The sequence below is a fragment of the Macaca mulatta genome, chromosome 18, assembly GCF_049350105.2.
Source record: "Macaca mulatta isolate MMU2019108-1 chromosome 18, T2T-MMU8v2.0, whole genome shotgun sequence".
In the NCBI taxonomy this organism is placed as follows: Eukaryota; Metazoa; Chordata; class Mammalia; order Primates; family Cercopithecidae; genus Macaca; species Macaca mulatta.
This window is the reverse complement of record NC_133423.1, coordinates 1,678,044-1,702,380: the sequence shown is the minus strand read 5'-3', so window position 1 is coordinate 1,702,380 and position 24,337 is coordinate 1,678,044. Positions and strand designations below refer to the sequence as shown.

The window sequence follows — 24,337 nt, the reverse complement described above, 5'->3', positions numbered from 1 at the left end:
TTCTCCTTTCTTGCCATTTTATTATTTTTTTTGTAATGCAACTTTTTTCTCCAGCAGTTTAGAAGTTATGTAAGTGGTTTCTGTTCTTTTAGTAGTTACTCTAGAAGTTAAAAACCTTCTTAACTTATCAGAGTTAAAAGTCAGTTCCCTTGAGCATTTAACTTAATTTGCTCCCTTCTGGACTTACACCATTTTTGTCACTTATTTTAATTCTAGTTGTTCTTAAACCCCAAAGAAAATCCTAGTTATTCTTAAACCTAACAATATCACTGATGTTGTTTATACATTCTCTATCATTTTGTTTTATCCACATTTCAGTTTGTAATGTGTTCTTGCATCTTAGACCTTCTATGTAGAATAATTTTCCTTCTGTCAGAAATGTGTTCACTTTTGTGCTTTTGGTGCTGGTCTGTTGGGAACTCTCAATTCTCGCTTGGTCATCCTTCTTGGAAAATAGTTTCATTGGGTATAAAATTCTAGGTGTCACCTTTTTTGGCTTCTGTAACTGCTTTTAAGACTTTACTTCTTTGGGTCCATCCATCTCTTCCAGCTGCTTTTCCATCCTCTCCTCATTGGTGGCATTGTCTGCTCTACCGTACATAATGTGTTGAGGTACAATGTTTCTTTTTAAACAGTGCTTAGGATTTGTTGGGCTTCTTGACTCCGTAGATTCTTTTATACATTCTAGAAATTTCGCCATCATCTCTTCAGATGCTGCCCCATCCCCGCCTGTCACGTCCCACTCTGGGACGTGGGGTCAGGGCTTGGTCGATGTCCTCACTGTGTCCCCGCCTGTCGCGTCCTGCGCGGGACGTGAGGTCAGGGCTTGGTCGCTGTCCTCGCCGCGCCTTTGTTTCCGCTGCTCTTGCTGCTGCACTTGCCACTTTTTTTGCTTCCACACTTCATTTTGTATCGTCCTCACTGACCTGTCTAACAAGTTACTCATTTTTTGACTGTGTGTAATCAGCTGTTAAACTAATGAATTTCTTAATTTTAATTATTGATATTTCTTAGTTCTAAAAATTCTGGTTGGTTTCTTTATCACATTATTTTATTTTTAAAGTTGCCTATTCCACGCAAACATTCTGAAATTTTTTTATGTATCCATTTGTTTTATCATCTGTATCAGTATTGGATACCTTTGTCAATCTTTTTATGTTGTATCTTGGTCTTCTGGCTCTTGCTTGTGGCGTCTTGTTTTGCTCTGTGTTGTATGGTAGTGTTTGTTGTTGTGGTAGGTGTTTTTGGTAATCGTATTTGAAAAACTAATTATAGGACTTATTTGGGAACAGAGATGGAGGTTCATTTCTTAAGACATACACACTTGCTTCTGCCTTGGAGCATCTTCATTCAAGATTTCAAGTCACTGGAAATGTGTTCAGGAAACGGGAACCTGACTCCAGCTCCAGAAGCAGGCTCACTGACCTGCACCTGCTGGCCCTGCCTTCCCTGAGGCGCATCCTTGCCTTTGTAGTTTTACTGAGGTTAGTGTTACCGTTGGATAGAAAACTAAGCTTTTCTGACCTTGAAAAGCTCCTGCTTATCCTCCCTGCGGCCTTTAACCGGCTCCCTTTTGCCTGGTTAGCTTTGTTATTAGTACTTAACACAATCACAACCTGCTTGGTTTTGGGGGATTTGCCTTTTATCTTTGCCATTCCTTTATTCTTAGCCTTTTGGAGACATTTTGTTTTAAGGTGTAGCTCTTAAATTGCATAAATCGGTATTTATTTTATTTATTTTTAAGCTGAAAGTGCTAGCCTTTAATAGGAATATTTCTTCCTTTCACAATCCTGGCATAGGTGTTCAGCCTTGCTTCTGCATTCTTGTGTGTTCATTTATATTTATATGCACACATTCATGTATTCTGTGTGGCAGCTGTGTGTGTGTGTGTGTGTGTGTGTGTACTGTGTATATATTCGTACTGCTATACAGAATATATTTTACTTTAAAATTTTTAAATTATTTGAAAATTGCAAAACTCTCTTAAAATTTGCCACTGCTTGACTTTATCAAATACATATTTAAACCTTGATTTCAAATATCAAAGTCGAGAACCAAACAATAACGTGTGACCCCTCTTAAATATCGTGAGGAGTTTAATCTTCATTTACTCTTTTTTCCTCCTTTGTACTTCCTAGTATTTGATCATTTAATCTGTATCTACAAACCCTAATTTTATAGTTATTTTCTTTTAATATGGAAATCCTATTTTCAACAAGCAACGGTGGCCATCCTTTCAGGTTGGTACCCATGTTTGCTTAACAACATGGAGTCATTAATCTCAGTGCTCACCTTTCCCCCATTCCTGAGTTTCCGATTTTGATTCATTCTCAACCAACCAGAATACTTTTCAAACAGTGTCCTTGGGCTTGCCTGGGGAATGAAACCCCATTTGTCCCCAGGGTTTAGGCCCAGGCCCCTCTGTGTATTTCACAGTGACTTCCCACATGAAAGTCGGAAGAGTCCTGAGTGTGAGGGAAGCCCTGAGGCACTCTGTTTCCCAGTTGCCACAAGACCTGGTCCTAGGGGCTACTGTCAGTCTGAGCAGGAGGCTGGGAGTTGGCTGTGCTGAAGACCGGCCCCTGTGAGCTGCACGTGCAGCTGGGAATGTCTTTTGCTTGCCACTTGCCTCTGGTCTTTCTTTGATTCAACTCATCTTCAAAGCTGGTACTCAGTTCACTCTTCCTAGAACACCACTTTATTGTAAATCTTCAGTCCTCCCACACCCACTCAGAAGCATTACAATGGGATTTAGAATTTTGCTTACACCAATTTAAATGACTTTCTGTAATACTTTGCTGTATTTTCTGTGTCTTAGGACCTAAGACTACTTTTGTTTATCCTTACATCTTATGCAATGGATGCAGATCAAATAGCATGCTTCCATGTTTAGGGTGTATCTCTGCCTTTGTTCCAGCAACACAACATATGTGAGCTATGTGTCTGTGCATGCCTGATGCACCGTATGCACACATGTATGATGTGCCTGGTGCACATCTGCACTCCAAAGCCTTCCCTCAATGCTGCACAGATACGCTCCCCTCCCTGAGCTCCCGCCACTGAACGCAGCACAGATACACTCCCCTCCCTGAGCTCCCGCCACTGAACGCAGCGCAGATACACTCCTTGCTCCTCTCCCTGAGCTCTCCACTGTAGCTCAGGCTCTTCCTTTGCCGTAAACCCTCTAACTCTTCAGACCAGTGATCATTTCCTCTCATTGATTACCTGCTCCACTGTAACTCTCCGTCACCTCCTTTTATGTATCCTTCCTAATCCACACAATGACCATGGCACTCGACAGATGGTGTTACTGAGGCTCAGAAAGATCACGTCTGTTATTGGTCTAAGACGGTTTGAAAATTAGGAATCAATTCAGGTAAAACACAGTTGCCTGCTTCCTCCCGGTGGAGCGCTGAAGGCCAGTGGCTGTGGAACTTAGGAGGTTGGACTGGCAGGGGTTCTTGGTGACCTGGCTGCAGGCACTGGAAGGAAAAGGGAACTGGATTACTCCTGGTGTCTGGCTGCAGCGACAGGTGGCCGTGCCAGTCGTTACGATGGAGAAACTTTCCACGCTGAGGAAGAGTACATGTGCGTGTTTTACTTTGTTTGGCATGTAAGGGAGGAAGTGGGATTGTTAACACCCGTTGTATATCTATTCGTTTCAGGGTGTTTGTGATGAATCTAAGACACAGGAAATAGAACATGTATCAGTCGGAAGCCCAGAGAGAGGTGTAAACTAGGCCTAGACATCTTGAGTCTTGTGTCCACCATGGATCGCACTGGCTGGATTCACCCAGGGAGAATGTTTGGGTGCCAGCCTCTGCCTCCCTTATGTGTCATGAAAAAATTAAAGATTTCACAGAGTGACAAATGTTGGGGAAAATTCAGATCAAATGGCCTCTGTGTCCTTTCAGCTTTATGATTTATAGGAAAAGATTTTAATTTCTTTTGATAAAAATTCTGACGTAAATGACTTCTGTTTCATTTTGCTCAGATTAGAATCCAAAAATAAGTCTGGCAGAGGAACGCATGTGAATTATTTCAGGTAGATTCATTCCCTGAGGGGAATCTTGGGCGATTCTCAGACAAGTTGTGGGACTGGGTTCACCTGGTGGTGATAAATGCTGCAGGTTTAATTAAAACAAATTGGAGCTTAAATATAGCAAACATCGTGGTGCCTAAATAAGATGGCATGGTATATTTTAGGAAAATGCACTTCAAATTTGTTCAGAGTCCAAGTTACCTCCTCAGACACTTTTGTAGCTGTGGAGCGGAAGGAACTGTTTGGATCACAGGGAGCTGTCATTAAGAGAGCTGACATTCTGAGATTTACGAATGCTTTCTTCCTGTAGCGTGCAACAGGTTCGTTATCTTCCTACTCCTAACATTGCTGAACACAGTATTTGTTTAAGATCATTTATTTCATTTTTCATATTGCATAAAAATCATGATTGCCTTTTGCTTCAGGTAACTGTCTGAAGTGACAGATACCTTTTCCACTTACCTGGAATAGGTCTCCTGGTAACAATTTCACAGTTGCTAAATTAGCAACAAAATGAGCTTAAAATATAGCTGGTATTTATTACTTTATAATCCATTTCTATAATTCTTCTCAAAATACTAGGTTTAATATATATTGAGGGGGTGACAAATTATGTTACAGTATAGTACTTTACAGCCGAGTAGGTTTTAAAATTCTATAAAATTAGAACATTACTAAAAATTACATAGAATTCAGCAGTGATAGTTATACTCTGCCAACTTAGTGTTTGAAATCTCAGCATCATGGAGATTTTTAACGTTAAAGAACAGATTGCTGTATTAACAATCAAAATATATGTGAATCACATGCATATAAGCTGTCTGTGTGTAGTATTAAATGCTCCCTATGTGTTATTATATACTCCTTATGTGGTATTAAATACCCCATGTGGTAGTATATGTGCCCTATGTGGTAGTATATGCATCCTATTAGTATGACGTACTCCCTATGTGGTATTAGGTGCATCCTGTGTGGTGTTGTATGCAACCTGTGTGGTATTTATATATATGTGCTCTATGTGGTATTACATATTCCCTGTGTGGTATTAGATGCGTCCTGTGTGGTGGTGTATGCAGCCTGTGTGGTATTTATATATATGTGCTCTATGTGGTATTACATATTCCCTGTGTGGTGTTGTATGCAGCCTGTGTGGTATTTATATATATGTGCTGTATGTGGTATTACATATTCCCTGTGTGGTGTTGTATGCAGCCTGTGTGGTATTTATATATATGTGCTGTATGTGGTATTACATATTCCCTGTGTGGTGGTGTATGCAGCCTGTGTGGTATTTATATATATGTGCTGTATGTGGTATTACATATTCCCTGTGTGGTGGTGTATGCAGCCTGTGTGGTATTTATATATATGTGCTGTATGTGGTATTACATATTCCCTGTGTGGTATTAGATGCGTCCTGTGTGGTGTTGTATGCAGCCTGTGTGGTATTATATGTGCTGTATGTGGTATTACATATTCCCTGTGTGGTGTTGTATGCAGCCTGTGTGGTATTTATATATATGTGCTGTATGTGGTATTACATATTCCCTGTGTGGTATTAGATGCGTCCTGTGTGGTGTTGTATGCAGCCTGTGTGGTATTATATGTGCTGTATGTGGTATTACATATTCCCTGTGTGGTGTTGTATGCAGCCTGTGTGGTATTTATATATATGTGCTGTATGTGGTATTACATATTCCCTGTGTGGTATTAGATGCGTCCTGTGTGGTGTTGTATGCAGCCTGTGTGGTATTATATGTGCTGTATGTGGTATTACATACTCTCTATGTATTGTCTCGGTTGAAGTCGGGTATAGTTTGCTCAGTGATGTTTCGCTAGTAAGCTGTCAGCTTGCGTTCTGCAGTAGTTCTACTTACTTTTTTCATCCTGAAGATGATCTCTCACCTTTTCATGAGTAGCTCCTGCTTTATATAATCTTCCAAGAGCACTTGTATTCAACTTACCATATTTCAGTGCTAATTATTATATTCCGTGAAATAATTTAACATTCCGTGATGCAACAGCTCCGCGTAAGTTTGTAACCGTGGAAATGGTTTCAGGAGCCAGAGGCCCCTCGTGACTGAGGAGCGGCGCCCAGAAGGGCCATCCTGGTCCTTTGGCTTCCACCGCCTGAGCCCCGTGGCAACTGCGAGCTCTTCAGAAATCCGAGCTAACAGCAGAAACCCGTTTGCATTAGAGTAGCTGAGGCAGGCTGACACTGTTCAAAACAGCGTGACACAAATCTGAAGGAACACAGCACACAGATAGAAAGCCACGTTTTCCAAAGTGCAGATATCCGAGCCAAAGAATCAGAGCCATGAAAAGCTTAGTAGGAAGTCCGATCCCCCTTTCAAGCCTTTTTCTCTTCTGTACGGGAAGGCAGTCATTTCTTGGCCACCTTGCCCCTTGCCTGCCTCCTTCCCTCCTAAGTCTTGCTAACATTTTAGCTAAGTGGCCCATGACTTCCACTTTCTTTTTCTGATTCACAGAGAATCTTTCTCCAAAGCCCAAATCAAAGAGGAGTTCATGTAAATGTGTGTTTTCTTTTCCTTCTTCAAGCCTCCCACTCACCCTAAACTCATGTGGAGCAGCCCTGCTATTTAGTAACCATTTGCAGGAATGTCCTTAGCATTTCCTCAGCCTTTTCTGCCTGTCAGACACTCCTCTCAACATTTAACAGGCAGCAGTTCACATACTCTTCAGCACAGCTGATAAAGAAAGGTTTTGTCTCTAGCCCATTTGTTAGTAGGAGGCACTGGAGGCAAACAGGTGGGTAATTTGCAGGCGTCAGCATGGCCAGCCAGCCCTCCTTGCCAGGGAGCTGCAGCCCTCCTGCAACAAGAGGCCAAGTGGGTGCTGTGTCCTGCCTTGAGTGTCATCTTGCAGGGGAGCTTTGGGTCATCTTCACTTAGTGCTTGTGTCTTTGATTAGTTTGGATTTTAGATAGCGAAAGATGGTGAGGTGCTGGTTTAAAAAGCTGTGTAATTGTCAAAGGCTTACTTTCTGACTAGTACATAGAATTTTTAAGATGTAAACTCCATGGTCAGATAAGTCAAAGTATGATTATTTAATGTTCTTTAACTTACATACAGACTTCCTTCATTGACTGTGATTCCTAAAGACTGTTTTATGAGTGTGTACTTATTAATAGTTGAACTATGTGAATTGCCATTTTGCTGGGTCAAAATTGTTTGAATAGCAGTTTCACTCTGTGGTGTAAGTACATCCTGTCTGCTTTCTTGACAGGATTAAATTAGACTTATGTGAACATCTTTGAGTTGCTGTATGGGAAGAACTGCACTGCCACCTGCCACATGGGCAGAGTCTACCCCCTAAAGTGATGGGATTTGAACGCATGTTCTGACATGGCCGCTTTGTAGGGTTCCAGGCCTGCAGGGTTCCAGCCTTCTGCGCCACTGCAGTGCCTCCCGGCAAGGTTCTGCAGAATTGTCCCCAATCAGATGACTCGTCATATGTGCTTTAATTGCAGTCTTACTACTCAGACTTAAATTATGAAATTTTAAAAATAACTAAGAAGTCCCGTGCATAGTTAGCAGATACCATTTTATTTGTCGTATCATATCCCATTTGTTTTGTTTTCCAGTTTAGCACCTGAAACCCGGGAAATATCTCATTGGTCATTGTAAAACAAGTGGATAAACCTTAAGGCCCATTTCCCATGTTGATTTGCAGGAGGACCCCGCCTGCTCCCTTCACTCCGTGTGTGTGCCCTGTCCTGTAAGCCTTTGGTGGTTGTCCTTTGCCGAGTGTATGTGGGCACACTCACAACAGTCTGTTTTTCTGTCCCATCTGGTATTACAAACTGTCTTGAAGGACAGAATAGGAGTTACCTGTTTTTCTGTCACCTACAAATACTATTTTGGGTGTAAACATGTTTATTGACTTAAATGTCAGTAAATTCATTTATTTTAAAGTCTAAAATCCAATATTATATATTTCCTTATAAAATGAAAGATAATGCATATTAAAAAAATACGTGTATATGGAACCATGAGCCTGAATGTGTGGCCTGGGTCTGGATCACACTAACCACTGCAGTCGGTTTTATCTGGCAGTTTGGGTGTGAACTGGGACGTGGGTTTGGATCACAGTAACCGCTGCAATGGGTTTTATTTGGCAGTTTGCGTGTGAACTTGGACATGGGCAAAGCGGTGTATGGATGGATGATGATGAAAGACGAGAACATCCCTGGCACAGTCGTTCGGACCAGCACTATCCCAGAGGAACTTGGGCGCCTGGTGTATTTACTGACAGACAAAACAGGTATTGTTCATGGTCTGTGTTCACCTTTGAATGGATGAAATGACATTTAATAAAAAATAGCATAGCATGTAGATATATGTTTATGTGTGTGTATATATGTGTATGTGTTGGAACAGATCATTGAATCCATATTTAGAATTTTTCAGCCTCTAGAAAACTGTCACACAGCTTAATCATCTTCTCGTGTACACGGTATCATAAGAATTATCAAAATGTTAAGTTCTTAGAGCTTTAAGTAACATATTTCTGCGTTTTTAATTTTCTACAATCTTACATTTTTTTTAAACTGCCTTATAACACCTCCCTAGTGGCTTATTAAGAGCAAAAATTCCCTGTTTGTTTATTATGGAATGATACTTGTGAGCTATTAGAAGAAAATAGCAGATATGTTAATTTGGTATTTAATACTCACATTCTCCTAAAAAGCTTTACTACAGACTATCCCACTCTAAAGCTCTAGGACCAAAATTCTGTTTGTCCTTATCTAATTTTCTCCTTTTTTTCATCAAAGAACTCTTACCAATCCATAACAGATTAAAGACAAACAATTGGAATCTGGTACTGTAAGGAAAGCCACATCTGAGGGCTAAAATTCCTCCTTGGTTTATTGATTTATAATTTAAATTCCAAGTAATTCTTAGTGAACTAAAAATAAAAGAATACTTATATAGCATAATAAAATATGTTGCAAACGAAATTCAACATAGTTTTAAATTATTAAATAATAGAAAAATCCTCACTGTAGTCAGCAAGAGGACAGAGAAATCTGCAAAAAAGTTGTTATTTAAAATTCATAATGGAAGCTCTAGGCATTGCAGCAAGACAAATAGAAACAAGACTAAAGGAAGAAACAAATATTTGCAGATATAGCAAAAGTGGCAGGTTACAGATTAAAATAACAAAATAGGTCACTGATACATAGTGGAGAATAGACTGAAGAGACGGAAGAATAAACCCCCATTCACGGCGGCTGCATGTATAGAAGACACAGAGTCAGGAACCTGAGGAATGAATGGAAAGGGCTCACAGATGGTCCCCAACTTCACAGTCGCTCAACTTGATGGTGGCGCGATAGCATTCACTCAGAACTGTACTTCCACTATCCGTGCAGCCATTCTTTTTTTCACTTTCAATACGGTGTTCAGGAAATTACATGAGCTATTCAACACTTTATTATAAAACAGGCTTTGTGTTAGCTGATTTTGCCCAACTGTCAGCTAACGTAAGGGTTCTGACACAGTTAAGGTAGATGGGGCTAGGCCATGGTATTGGGAAGGTGAGATGCATTAAATGCATTTTCTACTGAGCATGGGTCTCTTGGATGCAACCCCATCATAAGGTGAGGGGTCTGTGTTTTGAAAGTCATACTGTTGTCTCAAAAGTAGAAACTCAATATTCTTCATGTCAGCTCTCATGATGAATTTGTAAGTGTAGTGTAATTGAAAGTGCAGTTGTTAGATCTGTGTTTGAGTTCCATTAGACTGTGTCTTGTGAGGGGTTGAGGAAGTTGGCCAAGAGAGCAGTGCTTATGAATCCCAGTGACTCAGAGAGCAGTTTGAGGGGCTTTGGTTCAAAAAGGTAGACTGAGAAAGAGTGTTAAGATTTTCCCTTCCCAACTTCATGAAGCCTACAGAAAAATGTTTAAAGAATAAATAAATCCATGGTAATACACAGAAAACAAGCAGGAGTAAAAATATTAGAGGATCCAGAAATGGAGTTATTTCTGGAAAACAGTCGGAATCAGTTTGCAGGTGACAGCAGAGCAAAGCAGACCGAAGTTGTCAGTGGCTGCTGAGGGGCCCCCACGTGGGTGGGAGAAATGTCCCACAGAAACGAGGGGTGGACGAGCCCCAGACCTGAGCTGACAGGTGTGTAGGGCAGCACGGGAAGCCATCAGGCTACTGTGAGTGGTGCCTGTGAGAGCAGGTGGCCACCAGCATCTGCCCACGCGCCACCTGAGGTCTGCTTTCGCAGCGTGGGGAGGCTTTCGGGGAGAAGCACTCACTGCTTCATGTGCCCTGCCCCTTACACAGAGTTCACAGACAGCCCCTTGATTCGGAAACCGGCCCTTTGGAGGAACAGGTTTGTGGAACTGCAGAAGATACCCACCCAGCTTACTTTACAGACAACTTAGTCTTGATTGATGAATAGAATCAGAAATGAAGAATCACCAGCATGAAATCAAAGCAGCAAAATATGAACAACCATACTGTTCCCAAATAAAACAAATTCATCGAAAAAGCAAAAGAAACTTCAAGAAAAATTTTAAGAGAATTTATTCATACATATGAGCTTAATATCCAAATTCAGCAGCACTTCTGTACACCGGCAACAATTAGGACATTTAATACCAAAACACCAGTTAGAAGAACAACAAAAAGTATAAAATCATTAAAAATAAATGTAAACAAAAATGCATGAGACCTAAATGGATGTAAGTTTTTAAAATTTGAAAGCCCTTAAGACCGAAATATGTAGGCATATTGTCTTCATGAATAGAATATCTTAGCCTAATAAAGATATCATTTCTTCTCACATTGAGAGATCCGACATGTTTGCAAGCCTAGGAGGAATCAGAAACTCCTGTTCACTATTGGTGGGAACTTAGGTAAGCGCATCACTTGGTAAAACACATTTTGGCGTTATCAGTCAAATTGAATATGCACGTGTTCTGCTATCCAGCAGTTTTGCTCCCGCTTCTGTTCCCTAAAGAAATGTTTGCACATCTACACCAGAAGACATATGTAAGAGTATTCATGGCATTATAATGGTTAACAAAAGCCAGCAACTGTCTAGATATAACACAAAAAAGTTTATCAAAGGTAGAATGGACCAATAAATTGTGGAATGTTCTTACAGTTGAACACTAAATAGCAGTGACAATGGAGTATAGATGTTGACAGAAATGTGGATGGATTTCAAAATAGAATATTCAAGAGCTAACAAATACAAGAAAAAATTTAATAAGGTTTATTTATATAAAGATAAAAGCCATAAAAGATTAAACCATTTAATAGTTAGAGAAAAATAAAGGATGAAGCTGTAAATAAAAGCAAACATTATAAAAAGCGTGTAGACCAATATGAATCAGAAGGAAGCTGGTATATCTACCTTGATTAATATTAAGCAAAATAAACCTTAAAATGAAAAACATTATTTAAGAAAGAGGGTCACTACATAAAAGGTTCAATTCAAAATGTTTGTGTACTTAATAAAGTCACTTCAATACATAAAACAAGAATTAATACAGGGAGAAATTGATTATTTGCTGTCAACCACAGGAAGAAATGTTTACATCTCTTTTGTTTATTGGTTAGCCAAGCAGGCAGTTCAGAAGATTTGAATAGCATAATTGTCAATTTTAGATCTTATGGACATACACAGAATTATTTAACAACTAGAGAACATATGTGCTTATCAGACATGTATGAGAAAGTTACAAAAATTTGATACATACCAGGCCATGAGTCAAATTTCAGTAAATTTCGAAGAATGGATATTTCTGATCACAATAAAAAGAGGTAAGAGTTAGAAGTTAATAACAAAGAAATAAGTTTTTAAATCTCTCATTTTTAGAAATTGAAGTATATACTTTTAAATAGCATAGATCCAAAAATAATACAGATTAAAAATGCCTAGAACTAAATAATAATATAATCACTTTATATCAAAGCCCATAGAATGTACAAAATCAAGGTTTTATAAGAACTTTCTTTCATTTTTTTAAATAGAAAAACAAGCCTAAAAATTATCTAAATAGCCAACTTAAGAATAGTAAAATAAATTCAAGGAAAATACAAGGAAAGAAGATACCAACAGAAAGCGGTGACTTGATAAAACCATCAAGGATTAATACGGCCTGTCAGTCTTTTGAAAAGACAGCAAAATAAACACACTTTCAAAATTCTGATCTTTAAAAAGTAAGAAAAGATGGGCCGGTGCAGTGACTCACACCTGTAATCCCAGCACTTTGGGAGGCTGAGGTGGGTGGATTCACCTGAGGTCAGGAGTTAGAGACCAGCCTGACCAACATGGAGAAACCCCATCTCTACTAAAGTTAGCGGGGCGTGGTGGCACATGCCTGTAGTCTCAGCTACTTGGGAGGCTGAGGCAGGAGAATCACTTGAACTTGGGAGGCGGAGATCCCGGTGAGGCGAGATTGTGCCATTGCATGCCAGCCTGGGCAACAAGGGTGAAACTCCATCTCCCAAAAAAAAAAGGTAAGAGAAGGCATGAATACATATTACAAAAGAGAAGAGGGACATAGATACAGATGTATCTGATATTTAAAAGAAATTTTAGGAGAATGACAATGTTTTATAATCAGTAAATCTAAAAAGCTGAATAATAGAAAAATTTTCAGAAAAAAATGTAAGCTGTTAAAAATGACTCAGAAGAAACAGTTTTAGCTATCCTAAAACCATTAGAGTAGTTTTTTAAAAAATCTTCTGGGGCCGGGTGGAGTGGCTCACGCCAGTAATCCCAGCACTCTGGGAGGCCGAGGCGGGTGGGTCACCTGAGGTGGGGAGTTTGAGACCAGCCTCACCAACATGGTGAAACTCTGTCTCTACTAATGGGTCTACTGATGGATCTGGCCAAATCAAATGGAAAACTTTCTGGATAGGATTCACAATTCCAGATGCCATTAAGAACATATGTGGTTCGTGGGAGGAGGTCAACATTCATACAGGTTTGGAAGAAATTGATTCCAGCCAACCCTCACGGATGACTGTTTGAAGGTTTCAAGACCTCCGCGGAGGAAAGAGCTGCAGGTGTGGTGGAAATAGCGAGAGAATTAGGAGTGGAGCCTGAAGATGACTGAATTGTGGCAACCTCAGGATGAAACTCCAACAGATGAGGAGTTGCTTCTTATGAATGAGCAAAGAAAGTAGTTTCTTGAAATGGAATCCACTCCTGGAGAAGATGCTGTGAAGGTTGCTAAAGTGACTTTAAAATCCAAGGATTTAGAAGATTCCATAAGCTAAGCTGATAAAGCAGTGGCAGGGTCTGAGAGCATCGACTTCAGTTTCAAATGAAGTTCTGTGAGTACAGTGCTATCCAACAACATTGCATGCTACGCAGAAGTCTTCCGTGAAAGGAAGAGTCCGTTCATGTGGCAAACTTCATTGTTGTCTTATTTGAGGAATTGCCACAGCCAGTCCAAACTTCAGCAACCACCACCCTGATCAGTCAGCAGCTGTCAACATTAAGACAAGACCGTCTACCAGCAAAAAAATTGAAAGTTGCTGAAGACTCAGATGATTGTTAACACGTTTTAAAAATATTTTTAAATTACGGTATGTACATTGTTTTTTAGACATACTACTAATTGCACACGTAATAGACTTAGTATAGTGTAAACATCACTTTTCTATGAACTGGGAAACGCAAAAATTCATGTGGCTCACTTTGTTGTGATATTCACTTGATTACCCAGGTCTGGAACCAAGCCCGTCCGCTGTCTCTGAGTTGTGCTTGTAATTTCCTGTCTAGTTCCTATGTACTTCATATCCTCAGGTGGAAAGAAAGGGCTTTGGAATCAGATCTGGGATTGAGTCTTGGTGCCCCCCAACTGTGTGTGATGTTAGGCAAATCCTTTAACCCTTCTGAGCAAACGAAATGTGTCGTCAGTCACTAAAATGTTGTGCTAGTTTGTTACACAGCTCTAGATAACAGGGGCACCCATACTAACAGAGAAATACAAATCACTCTCAAATCCGAAAACAGCTGGTTATGCCCCCCTTGCCTTTGTGAGACCTTTAGTGCTCTGATATTTACTGCTAATCGGGTTTTTTTTTTCCAGGAACTTAAATAATTAAGATCTTTCTATTTTGTATTCCGTATTTTAGTCATATAAATACTTCTGCTCTTTTGCTGTGCCCTTAAGTGTGTAAATCGGAAGTCAGACAGGCTTTTGCTGTCACCTTGGGGGCCTCAGTCACAGCAGAGGTTCTGTAACTGTGGATGGTTGTTTGATATTATAAGGCGTTCTGGTTCTCGGTATCAGAGGAAGCATGTTGAGGCATAAGGCAGTTTGCAGATATCTTCCAAGTGCCTTGAGTTTCAGCTGAAGTGATGGAGAGTGAACTGTTGTCTCAGGAGCCTTATGTTACTAGCATAATTGGAAGGTGGTCCTTCGCATGATTGTAAATGGGGTCTGTGCTTCATCAATAAGCTTTTGGATAAGAAGCGTCCATCACAGTGGTTCTCTCATTTGCCAGGGCAGAATAGAAAATGAAGTATCCCAATAATTGCATTATAGTTTCCTTCTTGTGGACAAGAAAGCAATGTGGTATAATTAGGTTTGATTGGAGTGCACATTTCCGGTAAGATCTGAAATTAATGATGTTGCTATAGTGACACATCTGCGGCCACCAGTGCGTGAAACATAAAGCAGTTCATTCGACAGGCGTAGACATCTGTGAGCTGCAAGGATGCAGAGCATATTGACACTGACCAGAAATACTCGACGCCGGCTGATGAATGAACAAATGATGCTGAAACAGGAGGACAGATAATTTGTACTTAATCTGCTGGGAGAACTTTCATCTTCTCACTGGTTGCATTTGACAATGCCATTGTTTAAATAACAATGCTGCAGAGAACTCATAAATTTTAAAACTTAACTCAGGGTGCAGCCTATTAAAGCAATACATTAATTCCTTTGTTAGGGAGGTTTTATCTTCATGTAGAACAAAGCCGTTACTAAAAACACCCACTAAAACAACAGGTTTTTTAGGACTCACATTTTAATTATAGCATCCATTACCCAAAATGCCATGTTGTTCACAATTGAATCACATGAGTTTCACAAGACAGCATCATCATGACGGGGAAAGCTGTTTTCCCGGTTTGTAAGGGCGGGCAAGCACGACGTGTGTGCTGGCGAGTGCATACAAGGCACGCAGATCTCACAGGTAAGACTTGGAAATGGTTTTTAAACCAAAGGGCAACTATAGTCTGTTATGCATGATGCTAATAACCGGGTATTCAGTTACAACAAACATGAGTAGCCATACTGGTACGGTGTTACTAATGTGTGTCCTTGGATATGAGTGCTGTAATTAACATTTTGGGGGTGTTTGGGCCAGTTGAGATGTTAACACATGCAGATACTTAACTGATGCGTACAGTACTGAGAATCATAATGTTTAGAGAAAGCCTGATTCGCAGAGATTGTATTTGACTTCAAATATAATATTGACTTCACTTTAAACAGTGTCATTGACTTCAAATACATTTGGCTTCACTTTAAAAAGTGTCAAATAATTTCAAAAGTCAAAGCATACTTTAAAGATTGGTAAATTAGTCTTATCACTTAAGTTTTGTTTCTATTTCTTGTAAGGTCTAAGTAAGTTTGTGTTTTGATACATCGTTGATTATGTGTGTGTATGACTTTAACTAGAATCTTCACAAGAAAGTTTCTTGCTCTAGGTGCGTGGCACATCCCAGTGTTACCTTTGTCTATCTATGAAAATCACTGACTCCCTCTTGTATGACGGTGTGGTAGAGTTTAGGGGTGAGGCCAATTCACAGTTCAGGAGTGTCTGGTCTGAAACCTCTGCAGCTGTTCTCAGACACTGTCTCCTCCGCTCAGTCATGGATCACATCTGTTGCCACTCTGTGAATGATGCCTGCAGGACTTTTCCCCTAGAAATTAATTTCCTCTTTGCCTGCTCTGCTCATTATAGTCCCCAAAAAACTCTTTTTCATTAAAGAGCTGCAGCTTTTTTTTTTTTTTTTTTTTAAGAAATCAGAAACCTTTTGTCAAAAGACATTTTCTGTCTATATAGCTGCATACCATAACCGAGTCTGCCGTGATTCTCTTCGAGGTGACGGGACTCGTGCTCTCTGGCTGCATTCATTCCTCCCTTTTTCAGAGCTTCCAGTTTCGGGCATATTAATTTCTGTCATATTAAAATGACAAAAGTTGTAGAAATCATCAGTGTTTGAAATCATGGAGAGCATTTGAGGTAAGATTTGAGAAATAATTTGTATTACAGACTCTGCGTTATCTACTACTGCACAAGAGGGGAAGGAAAGTTCGAAATTAGCAAGTCATGAAATAAAAAAATCATCAAGATTTAAAAAATGTTTTTGGCTTCATCTTCATATGTGAAGAAAGTACATGTGCCACTCACCTGAAGGAATGTCTGCATAAGTATTGCAGTTTCTTTAACCCAACAAGGTGTGATTACATTTATTCACATGGACAGAATAACAAACCCAAAAACTTTATCGTTCATTTGGTGAGAGATGTTAGTCATTTATTTGAATATATCAGTTTTAAGCTACTGATAACATGATTGATTAGCAACAGAAACATTTTAGAAGATGCAGAGCTAGTAATACCACGTGTGTGTTTGATTTAAATGATCACCTGTCAGGATACATCATTCTCGTATTCAACTCTCACCATAATCTAACTTTAAAACATTCTCATCACCCCAGAAAGCAACCTTGGCACTCCCCATCCTTCCCCTTCCACCTCCCGTGGCCTGAGGCAACCCCTGGTTACTTTCTGTCTCCGAGGACTTGCCTGTCCTGGGCGTTCCACGTAAATGAGTCAGACGTATGCAGTCCCTGCCGGCCTCCTTCACCGGCATTTACTCTTACAGGCTCATTCATATTGTAGCGTGTATCAGTGCCTCATTCTGTTTATTGCCAAATAATATCCCATCGTGTGGATACACCACACTTTTTTTACCCATTCATAAGGTGATGGACATGGGTTGTTTCTACTTTTTGCCTATTACAACTAATGCTGCTGCGAGCTTTCAAGGCTCTAGCCATTACAGTCAGGCAAGAGCAGGAAGGCGGCATCCACATTGTAAAGGAGAGCAGAACTCTGTGTGTGTGTGACGTGGTCATGTCCGTAGGAAGTCCTTAGGAGTCAGCCAGCCCCTCTATTAATAAAGGGGTTCGGTAAGATCATAAGACACAAGATCAACACACAAGAATGAAAGTGTATTTCTGTATGCTAACAATGAACTATCCAGAGATAGAATTAAGAAAACAATTGTATTTACAGTGCATCAAAAAATATTTCATTGTGTTCAGATGGCAACAATTCTAGTCTCTTTGATCTACAGGTTCTATGTAATACCTATTAAAATCCCAGCTACCTTTGCATAAATTGGCAAGCTGATTCTGAAATTCATATGGAGATACTAGGGATTCAGCATGGCTACAGCAATCTTGAAAAGCAAAGTTAGAGGACTTGCAACTCCTGATTGCTTCTTAAAAAAAAAAAAAAAAGACTTATGCTTCCAAGGAATGTGGGCTGTGCAGTGGGGGGTGGGCGAAAGATGTGAGGTTGGGGGTTTGTTTTGTTTTGTTTTTGAAACAGAGTCTTGCTCTGTCACCCAGGCTGGAGTGCAGTGGCACAGTTGTGGGTCATTGAAGCCTTGACCTCCTGGGCTTAACTGATCCTCGTGCCTCAGCACCCAAAGTTCTGGGATTACAAGCATGAACCATTGCACCTGGCAGCAGATCCTGGTTTCAAACCCTAATACAAAGCTACAGTAATCAGGACAATGTGGTATGTGGTACGGGCATAAGGATAGACACATAGATTGATGGACTAGAAGTGAGAGGCCATAAATAAATCCAGACATTTATGGTAATTGGGTTTTCAACAAGGATGTCAAGATAATTATATGGAGAAAGAATAGTCTTTTCAACAGATGGTGCTGGGCAACTAGATATCCCATGCAAAAAATGAAGTTGGATAATGATCCCACTTGTACCCAAAAGCTAACTCAAAATGGATCATAGACTTAAATACAAGCACTAAAATTATAGTATTTTTAATTACTCAGCTTTGAGAAAGTATTCTAAATTTGTTATACAGTTTGAATGTTTGCCGCCTCTAAAACTCCTACTGAGATGTCATTCCCAGTGTGACACTGTAAAGAGGTGGGGCCTGTAAGAGGCAAGTGGGTCGTGAGGGATCTTGAGGGATCTGCTCTCATGAATGAGCGAATCTACCCATGGATTAATGGGTGAATGGATCAATGGGTTTTCATGGAGTGTTAGTTGTCACAAGAGTGGGTCTGTTATAAAAGCCAGTTTGGCCCTCATGAGCCTGCTCCCATCATGGGGTGGCCTGCAGAGCCTCGGGACTCCACAGAGAGTCCCCATCAGCAGAAAGGCCTTGACCAGATGCAGCACCTCAGCCTTGGACTTTCCAGCCTCCAGAACTGTAAGAAATAAATTCCTTTTTAAAATTAATTACCCAGTCTCAGGTATTTGGTTATAGCAACAGAAAACGGACTAAGACAATTCTCCATTTCATTCTCCCTGGCTCCAGTTAAGTAACTGAATAGACTTTTGGGTATCTACTGAGATACAAAGCTTTATAAACATAAAAGGAGAAATAGTTCAAACCTAAGTTTCAGTTATCTTTTAAATTATTTTCAACCATTAGATGCATAAATGCACAGATATTATATTCAGTATTTTAGCATCACCTTGTGTGTTTCTGTGACAGCTATCTGGTCTCCAGTACTTCAAGGCGTCTTTGCGTACATGTAGAATTCCTCTCAGTTTTCCCCAAGCAGCAGCAAGAAGCAAAGTATAATAGCATAGCTGAAGTTGGGAATCTCAGCACTTGAAATACTACCACCGAGCTGAAAAAGGATATCTAACTAAAGCACTGGATTAAAATAGTGGTTTAAAATCCCAGATTTACTGACTAGAAAGAGTCTGTGAATGGAGTGATTACAAATGATTTAACTTTGTTTTTGGAAAACATCTGTTGTCCATGTGGATTTATTGCATTTAGAAATGCCAGGGTTTTCTTCTCCAGACAAAGATGCCCCAGAGTCAATGATATGTATGTGCCGCTTTCAGCCCATGATGAATTGATGGGCTGGGAATCGATGGTGGGTGGCTGTTTACATCAGAGGAGGCAGTGACCAGACACCCTGCTTCCTGATGGAAGGACACTCCCCGCACTGGAGCGGTGTCCACAGAACCTCACCTCACCAGCTTTGCCCAGCCGTGGCTCACAGGAAACACAGGGCCCACAGGCACAGGAGAAATGGCCAATGGCCAAGTGCAGATTGTGGGAACTGAAACCATCAGTCCAGGTTCTTTGACAAATCAATTTCAAGGAAGAAAGAGATGGAGGAGAAAGCTGTAGAGTAAAAGAGGCTCAAGAGACCTTTCTTGGATCCATACTTCTGACAAGCAGTATAAAAACTGTGACACACGAGACACCTGGAAATTAGAACCATGACTTCTGTTTGACATGGACGAGTTGTTTTGGCTTTCTGTTGTGATAATATTTCGGTTCTGTTTAAAGTGTCTTTCACAAATGATACTGACATGCCCATGGTTGAAATGATATGGCTCAGATTAGTTTCAGCAGCACCAAGAGAAGGAGTGAGGTGGGGGCTCAGATGAAAGAGCTGCCCCAGGTCCATGTATCCAAAAAGGAGCGATGGCCACAGGGCTTTCAGGAGACTGTCTGTCTTCTTGAGGTAATTTAACATTTCCTTTTGAAAATATAGAAGGGGTGAAAAAGCATACATTCCTGGATTTAAGTTCCTTGCATTTCATATCTCTCAAATTTACATACAGAAATGACGTTTTCTGTTGGTTTTGGTTTTATTCCAGCTATAGGCATGTGTGTGCATCCATGTGTGCAAGCACACACACACACAGAGACAGACACACAGCAAGGTTGATGCCCCACCTACCGTGAGGGATTTCTAGTGCATATTCCACATGTTGAAATGGTATTATTACCAGAAAAGTGGAAATTTTGACCATTAGACACCCAAAATCAACATTTCACTGTTCAAATCAACTGCCCTACTAAAGCATCGGAAATACATTGGTCTAGCAAAGTGAAATTGGCATATAATTATGTTTATAACCATCTCACTCATTGATTTCCTCTAAGAAAACTGTGTTATTTAAAACCTATTATAAAGTTTCATATCCGGAAAACTTTAATCTTTTACTGTCTACAGTTTTTCTCATTGCTTTTTGGCCCACTGTGTAAGTGAAAGGGGGTATTATGTCACGTCTGAGGGCAGAATGTACGTGACGTTTAAAGAATAATTTTCACACACGGCAAATTCCACGTATGCCAAGCCTCTGCTCCCATTTTCTTTTTAAATTTTTATGTGTGTCGTTAGAACAGCTTTCTTCACAATGCAGTGATGTTGCCTGTTGTTTCTGACAGCAGATGCATTATACTCAGGCATCACATGGTCTGAATGTTCATCTCTCTCTAAAATCCCTGTGTTGAAACCAAGTCCCAGGTGATGGCATGGTACTAATTAAGAGAGGTGACTGGGCCATGGGGAGAACCCCCATGAATGGGATTGGTTCCCTTATAAGCAAGGTCTTAGGGAGGCAGATTCCCTCTCCCACTCCTGAGGATGCTGCAAGAAGGCTCCACCATGATGAGGGCCCTCATCAGACACCAAATCTCCTGGTGCCTCATCTTGCATTTCCCAGCTGCCAGAGCTATGAGAAGTAAACATTTGTTGTTTATAAACCACTGGATTTATGGGGTTTTTTTGTTTGTTTTTGTTTTTGTTTTTTTTTTAAAGACAGGTTCTCGGTCTTGCTTTGTGACTCAGGCTGGAGTGCAGTGTCGTGATCACAGCTCACTGCAGCCTCAAACTCCTGAGCTCAGTCGATCTTCCTGCCTCAACCTCACTAGTAGCTGAGACTACAGGTGTGTGCTGCCATGCCCAGCTAATTTTTGTATTCTTGATAGAGATCGAGTCTCACTGTGTTGCTCAGGCTGGTCTTGAACTCCTGGGCTCAAGCCATCCTCCTATCTTGACCTCCCAAAGTGCTGGAATGACAGGTATGAGCCATCATGTTATAGCAGCCCAGAAGGAGTGAGACAGGTATTAATAACTTAATGGCACATAGTTTCAAAAATCAGTTACCATAAATTGTATGTTTTTTTCCTAAAGATCTTATGTGGCTTTAAATTTATCTGCATGTTCCCAAATGTGTGGTGAGCATCCTACACTAGCTGCACTTTGCAACATCAATAACAAGGTAAAAAACAGATTTTTCAAATAAATCCCAATTATTTTTAAGGACAGGAAAGAACTAAATACAGAAGGTATCTTCCGGATTTTTGTATAATATTTCCAACTTTGGATTCCACACAGAAAATATTTTCATCCAGGGCAGAAACAATAGTGCAGGTGTTTGATTTCTGTTTACAGCAGTCTTCTATATACCTTCCAGTATCCTGGTTTTGAAAATTAGGCTCATTATCGTAATTCTTTTTTAAAAATTTAAATCAGCAACTCTTTTGGCTGCTATTTAGGAGTCAGGTTCTGGGGATAGAGTTGGGATAATACAGACACTGCCTTCCTGGAGATTCCACTGCAGTGGGGGAGATGCATGCTCAGCAGCTAGAGACCGAGAGAGAAGACAGGGATAACCCACGGAGAAGACAGACGACCCAGAGAGAAGACAGAGACGACCCAGACCCCACAGGGACCAGCCAGATGCGGCCCACCGTTCTCATTGCACGTTATGAGGCACTCAGTAAAATTAAATACACATTTTATATGTTACGGGTTTTTTTGGTAATACATCTACTTTTTAGTGAGACAAGTGGGTTGTGGAATTTCATGATGATCTATGTGGGTGTCCATTAGGACCGTAGCTTGTCCTGTAGCTTAGTTATACTATATTTAGATGTAGGAGTTTGTACTTTCCAGGTCAAAAATTCTCTTCTTAATAGAGAAATTTGTTGCACTTTAAAATACCTTATATTATGTTTAGTTTAAGGAGATAAAATAGCTACTCAGGGACTCAGGATTTCATGTTTCGCCTTGATAAGACTCTACATTGTCGTGCAGTAATTGTATCTAATGCTAGCCTGATCGGTAATTAGGAAGGAAACACCACAGTGACCTTAACGGAACAGGCCTGGGTATAAAGAGCAGGAAAGGATGCAGAAAAGCATCTGACAGATGTAGCCCTCGTACATGATTTAGGAAGAAGACTCAGAAAACAAGGACTAGAGGGGAACATCCTCAGCTTGCTGAAGAGAATCTTAAAGACCGGAGGCTGAGGCGTCACTCCGTGTGATGGAGACGCGTGCTTTCCCCAGGTCAGGAAGGAAGCACGGGTGCTTGCCCAGCACTCCAGCACTCTCCATAGTGCCGTACGGTAAGAAAGGGGAATACAAGGCATGGATATCAGAAAGGAAGAAATCAAGTTAAAAATAAAGAAAGAAGGCCAGGCGCAGTGGCTCAAGCCTGTAATCCCAGCACTTTGGGAGGCCGAGACGGGTGGATCACGAGGTCAGGAGATTGAGACCATCCTGGCTAACACGGTGAAACCCCGTCTCTACTAAAAATACAAAAAACTAGCCAGGCCTGGTGGCGGCGCCTGTAGTCCCAGCTACTCGGGAGGCTGAGACAGGAGAATGGCGGGAACCCAGGAGGCGGAGCTTGCAGTGAGCTGAGATCGCGCCACTGCACACCAGCCTGGGCGACAGAGTGAGACTCTGTCTCAAAAATAAAATAAAATAAATTTAAAAATAAAAAAAATAAAAGAAACTGTCCCTCTCTGCAGATGGCATAATTATCTACCTAGATAATCCAAGGAATGTGCAAAAAGTTCTGTGAAGCAGTAAGTTCGGCAAGGTCAGGGGTAGACTGACCACATGCAGAAACCAATTGTGTATCCACACTTGCAGTGCGTATGTGCCAGCTGAAATGAAAAGTACAGTGTCGTTTATAATTCCTTGACAAAAGAGCAGTAGTTTGCTGTGAATCTAATATATAATGTGCGGGACTTGTGGGCTGAAAACTACATAACACTCATGAAAGGAACCAAAACAGACCGAAATAAACAGAGAGAGTGAGTTTGCTCATGGACCTAAAGTCTCCACACACTAAAAATGTCACTTCTCTTTTCGATATTCAGGTTTAATTCAGTTTCTAGCAAGATTTGTTTTGTAGGTAAGATTATTTCTGAATTTGTTTTTAAGGCAAAGGAGCAGGATAGCTAAAGTGATTTTGACAAAGAAGAAAGTTGGAGGACTCATTACCAGATTTCAAGACTTAAATAAGCTGCAGTCCTCAAGACTGTGTGGTATTGGGGGATATTTCAATGGACACAGAACCTAGAAAATGGCATTGCACCAAAGAGGATATGGGAACAGAACATCAGTATGAGGAAAGACGTTCCTCCTTCACAAGAGGCAGAGTGGCTGTCCCATAGCCACTTCAGACTCACCACCTGTGTCTTCTGCCCTTCTCCCAAAGCTGTCTACTTTCTTAATTCCTGTTTCTTGTTGAGGGCCGGCCTCGCTGAGCAAGGCAGTCAGCCTGAGCCGCTCTTCGAGGTCTCGGATCCAGAGCTCCACATTCGGTTCCCAAGCCCAGTCAATGCTCTTTTCTAGACTTCTGAAGATTTCATGCATTTGCCTCTTCCTTTCTATCTTGATGCCTGCTGCCACATCATCCTTCACTTAGACTTTGATACCAGCTCTCTCCCCTACATTTGACCCCCGCCACTCTGTCCTTAGAATAATGCCTCAGTTAACTCTGTTACCTGGATGGGGTCCATCCAGAATGAAGCCAGGACTCCTGAGCCTGGCTCTGTATGCCCTCTTGGTGGACGGGAGACTCTGCTTTACGGTGCTCCCCTAATGGGACCTAGAGAGCTCCTCGCCCACTCCTCCCTCTCCAGCCCCTTCTCCTGAGTGTGTCTTTTCCATTCACAGGCATTTGTCTTTGCTCCCAGACCCATGTGTGAGCCAAGAACATACAGCTCCCTCTTCCTGGAGCGCTTCTCCTGTGGAAACCGCTAGTAAATTCATATCCTTCAAGTCACAGGTCAGATGCCACCACTCCTGGGAGCAGTCCCTGCCCCCCTCTGCGGTCTCCTGTGAGTGCACCTCGCAGACCCTGCATTAGTGCCTCTCAGTAGCGTGATCTCTTGCAGTCTCTCTCCCCATTATGCTGTGGGGTTCTTTAGGAAAGGCGCCCTCACCCTCTTTGTGTTTGG

At 41.0% G+C, this 24,337-nt stretch overlaps 1 protein-coding gene across 29 annotated transcripts in view; it reads left to right on the top strand.

The window, feature by feature from the left end:
- Positions 1 to 24,337, top strand: part of ATP9B (ATPase phospholipid transporting 9B (putative)) — a 295,624-nt gene that overhangs the window by 190,710 nt on the left and 80,577 nt on the right. For all 29 annotated transcript variants that reach the window (XR_013408181.1, XM_077974850.1, XM_077974843.1 and 26 more), the window contains one exon: positions 8,184 to 8,326. Coding sequence is in view for 28 of the 29 variants with exons in the window: in XM_077974850.1 (XP_077830976.1) it covers positions 8,184 to 8,326 (143 nt within the window). In the remaining variant the exon portion in view is untranslated. The remainder of the gene's footprint in view (positions 1 to 8,183; positions 8,327 to 24,337) is intronic.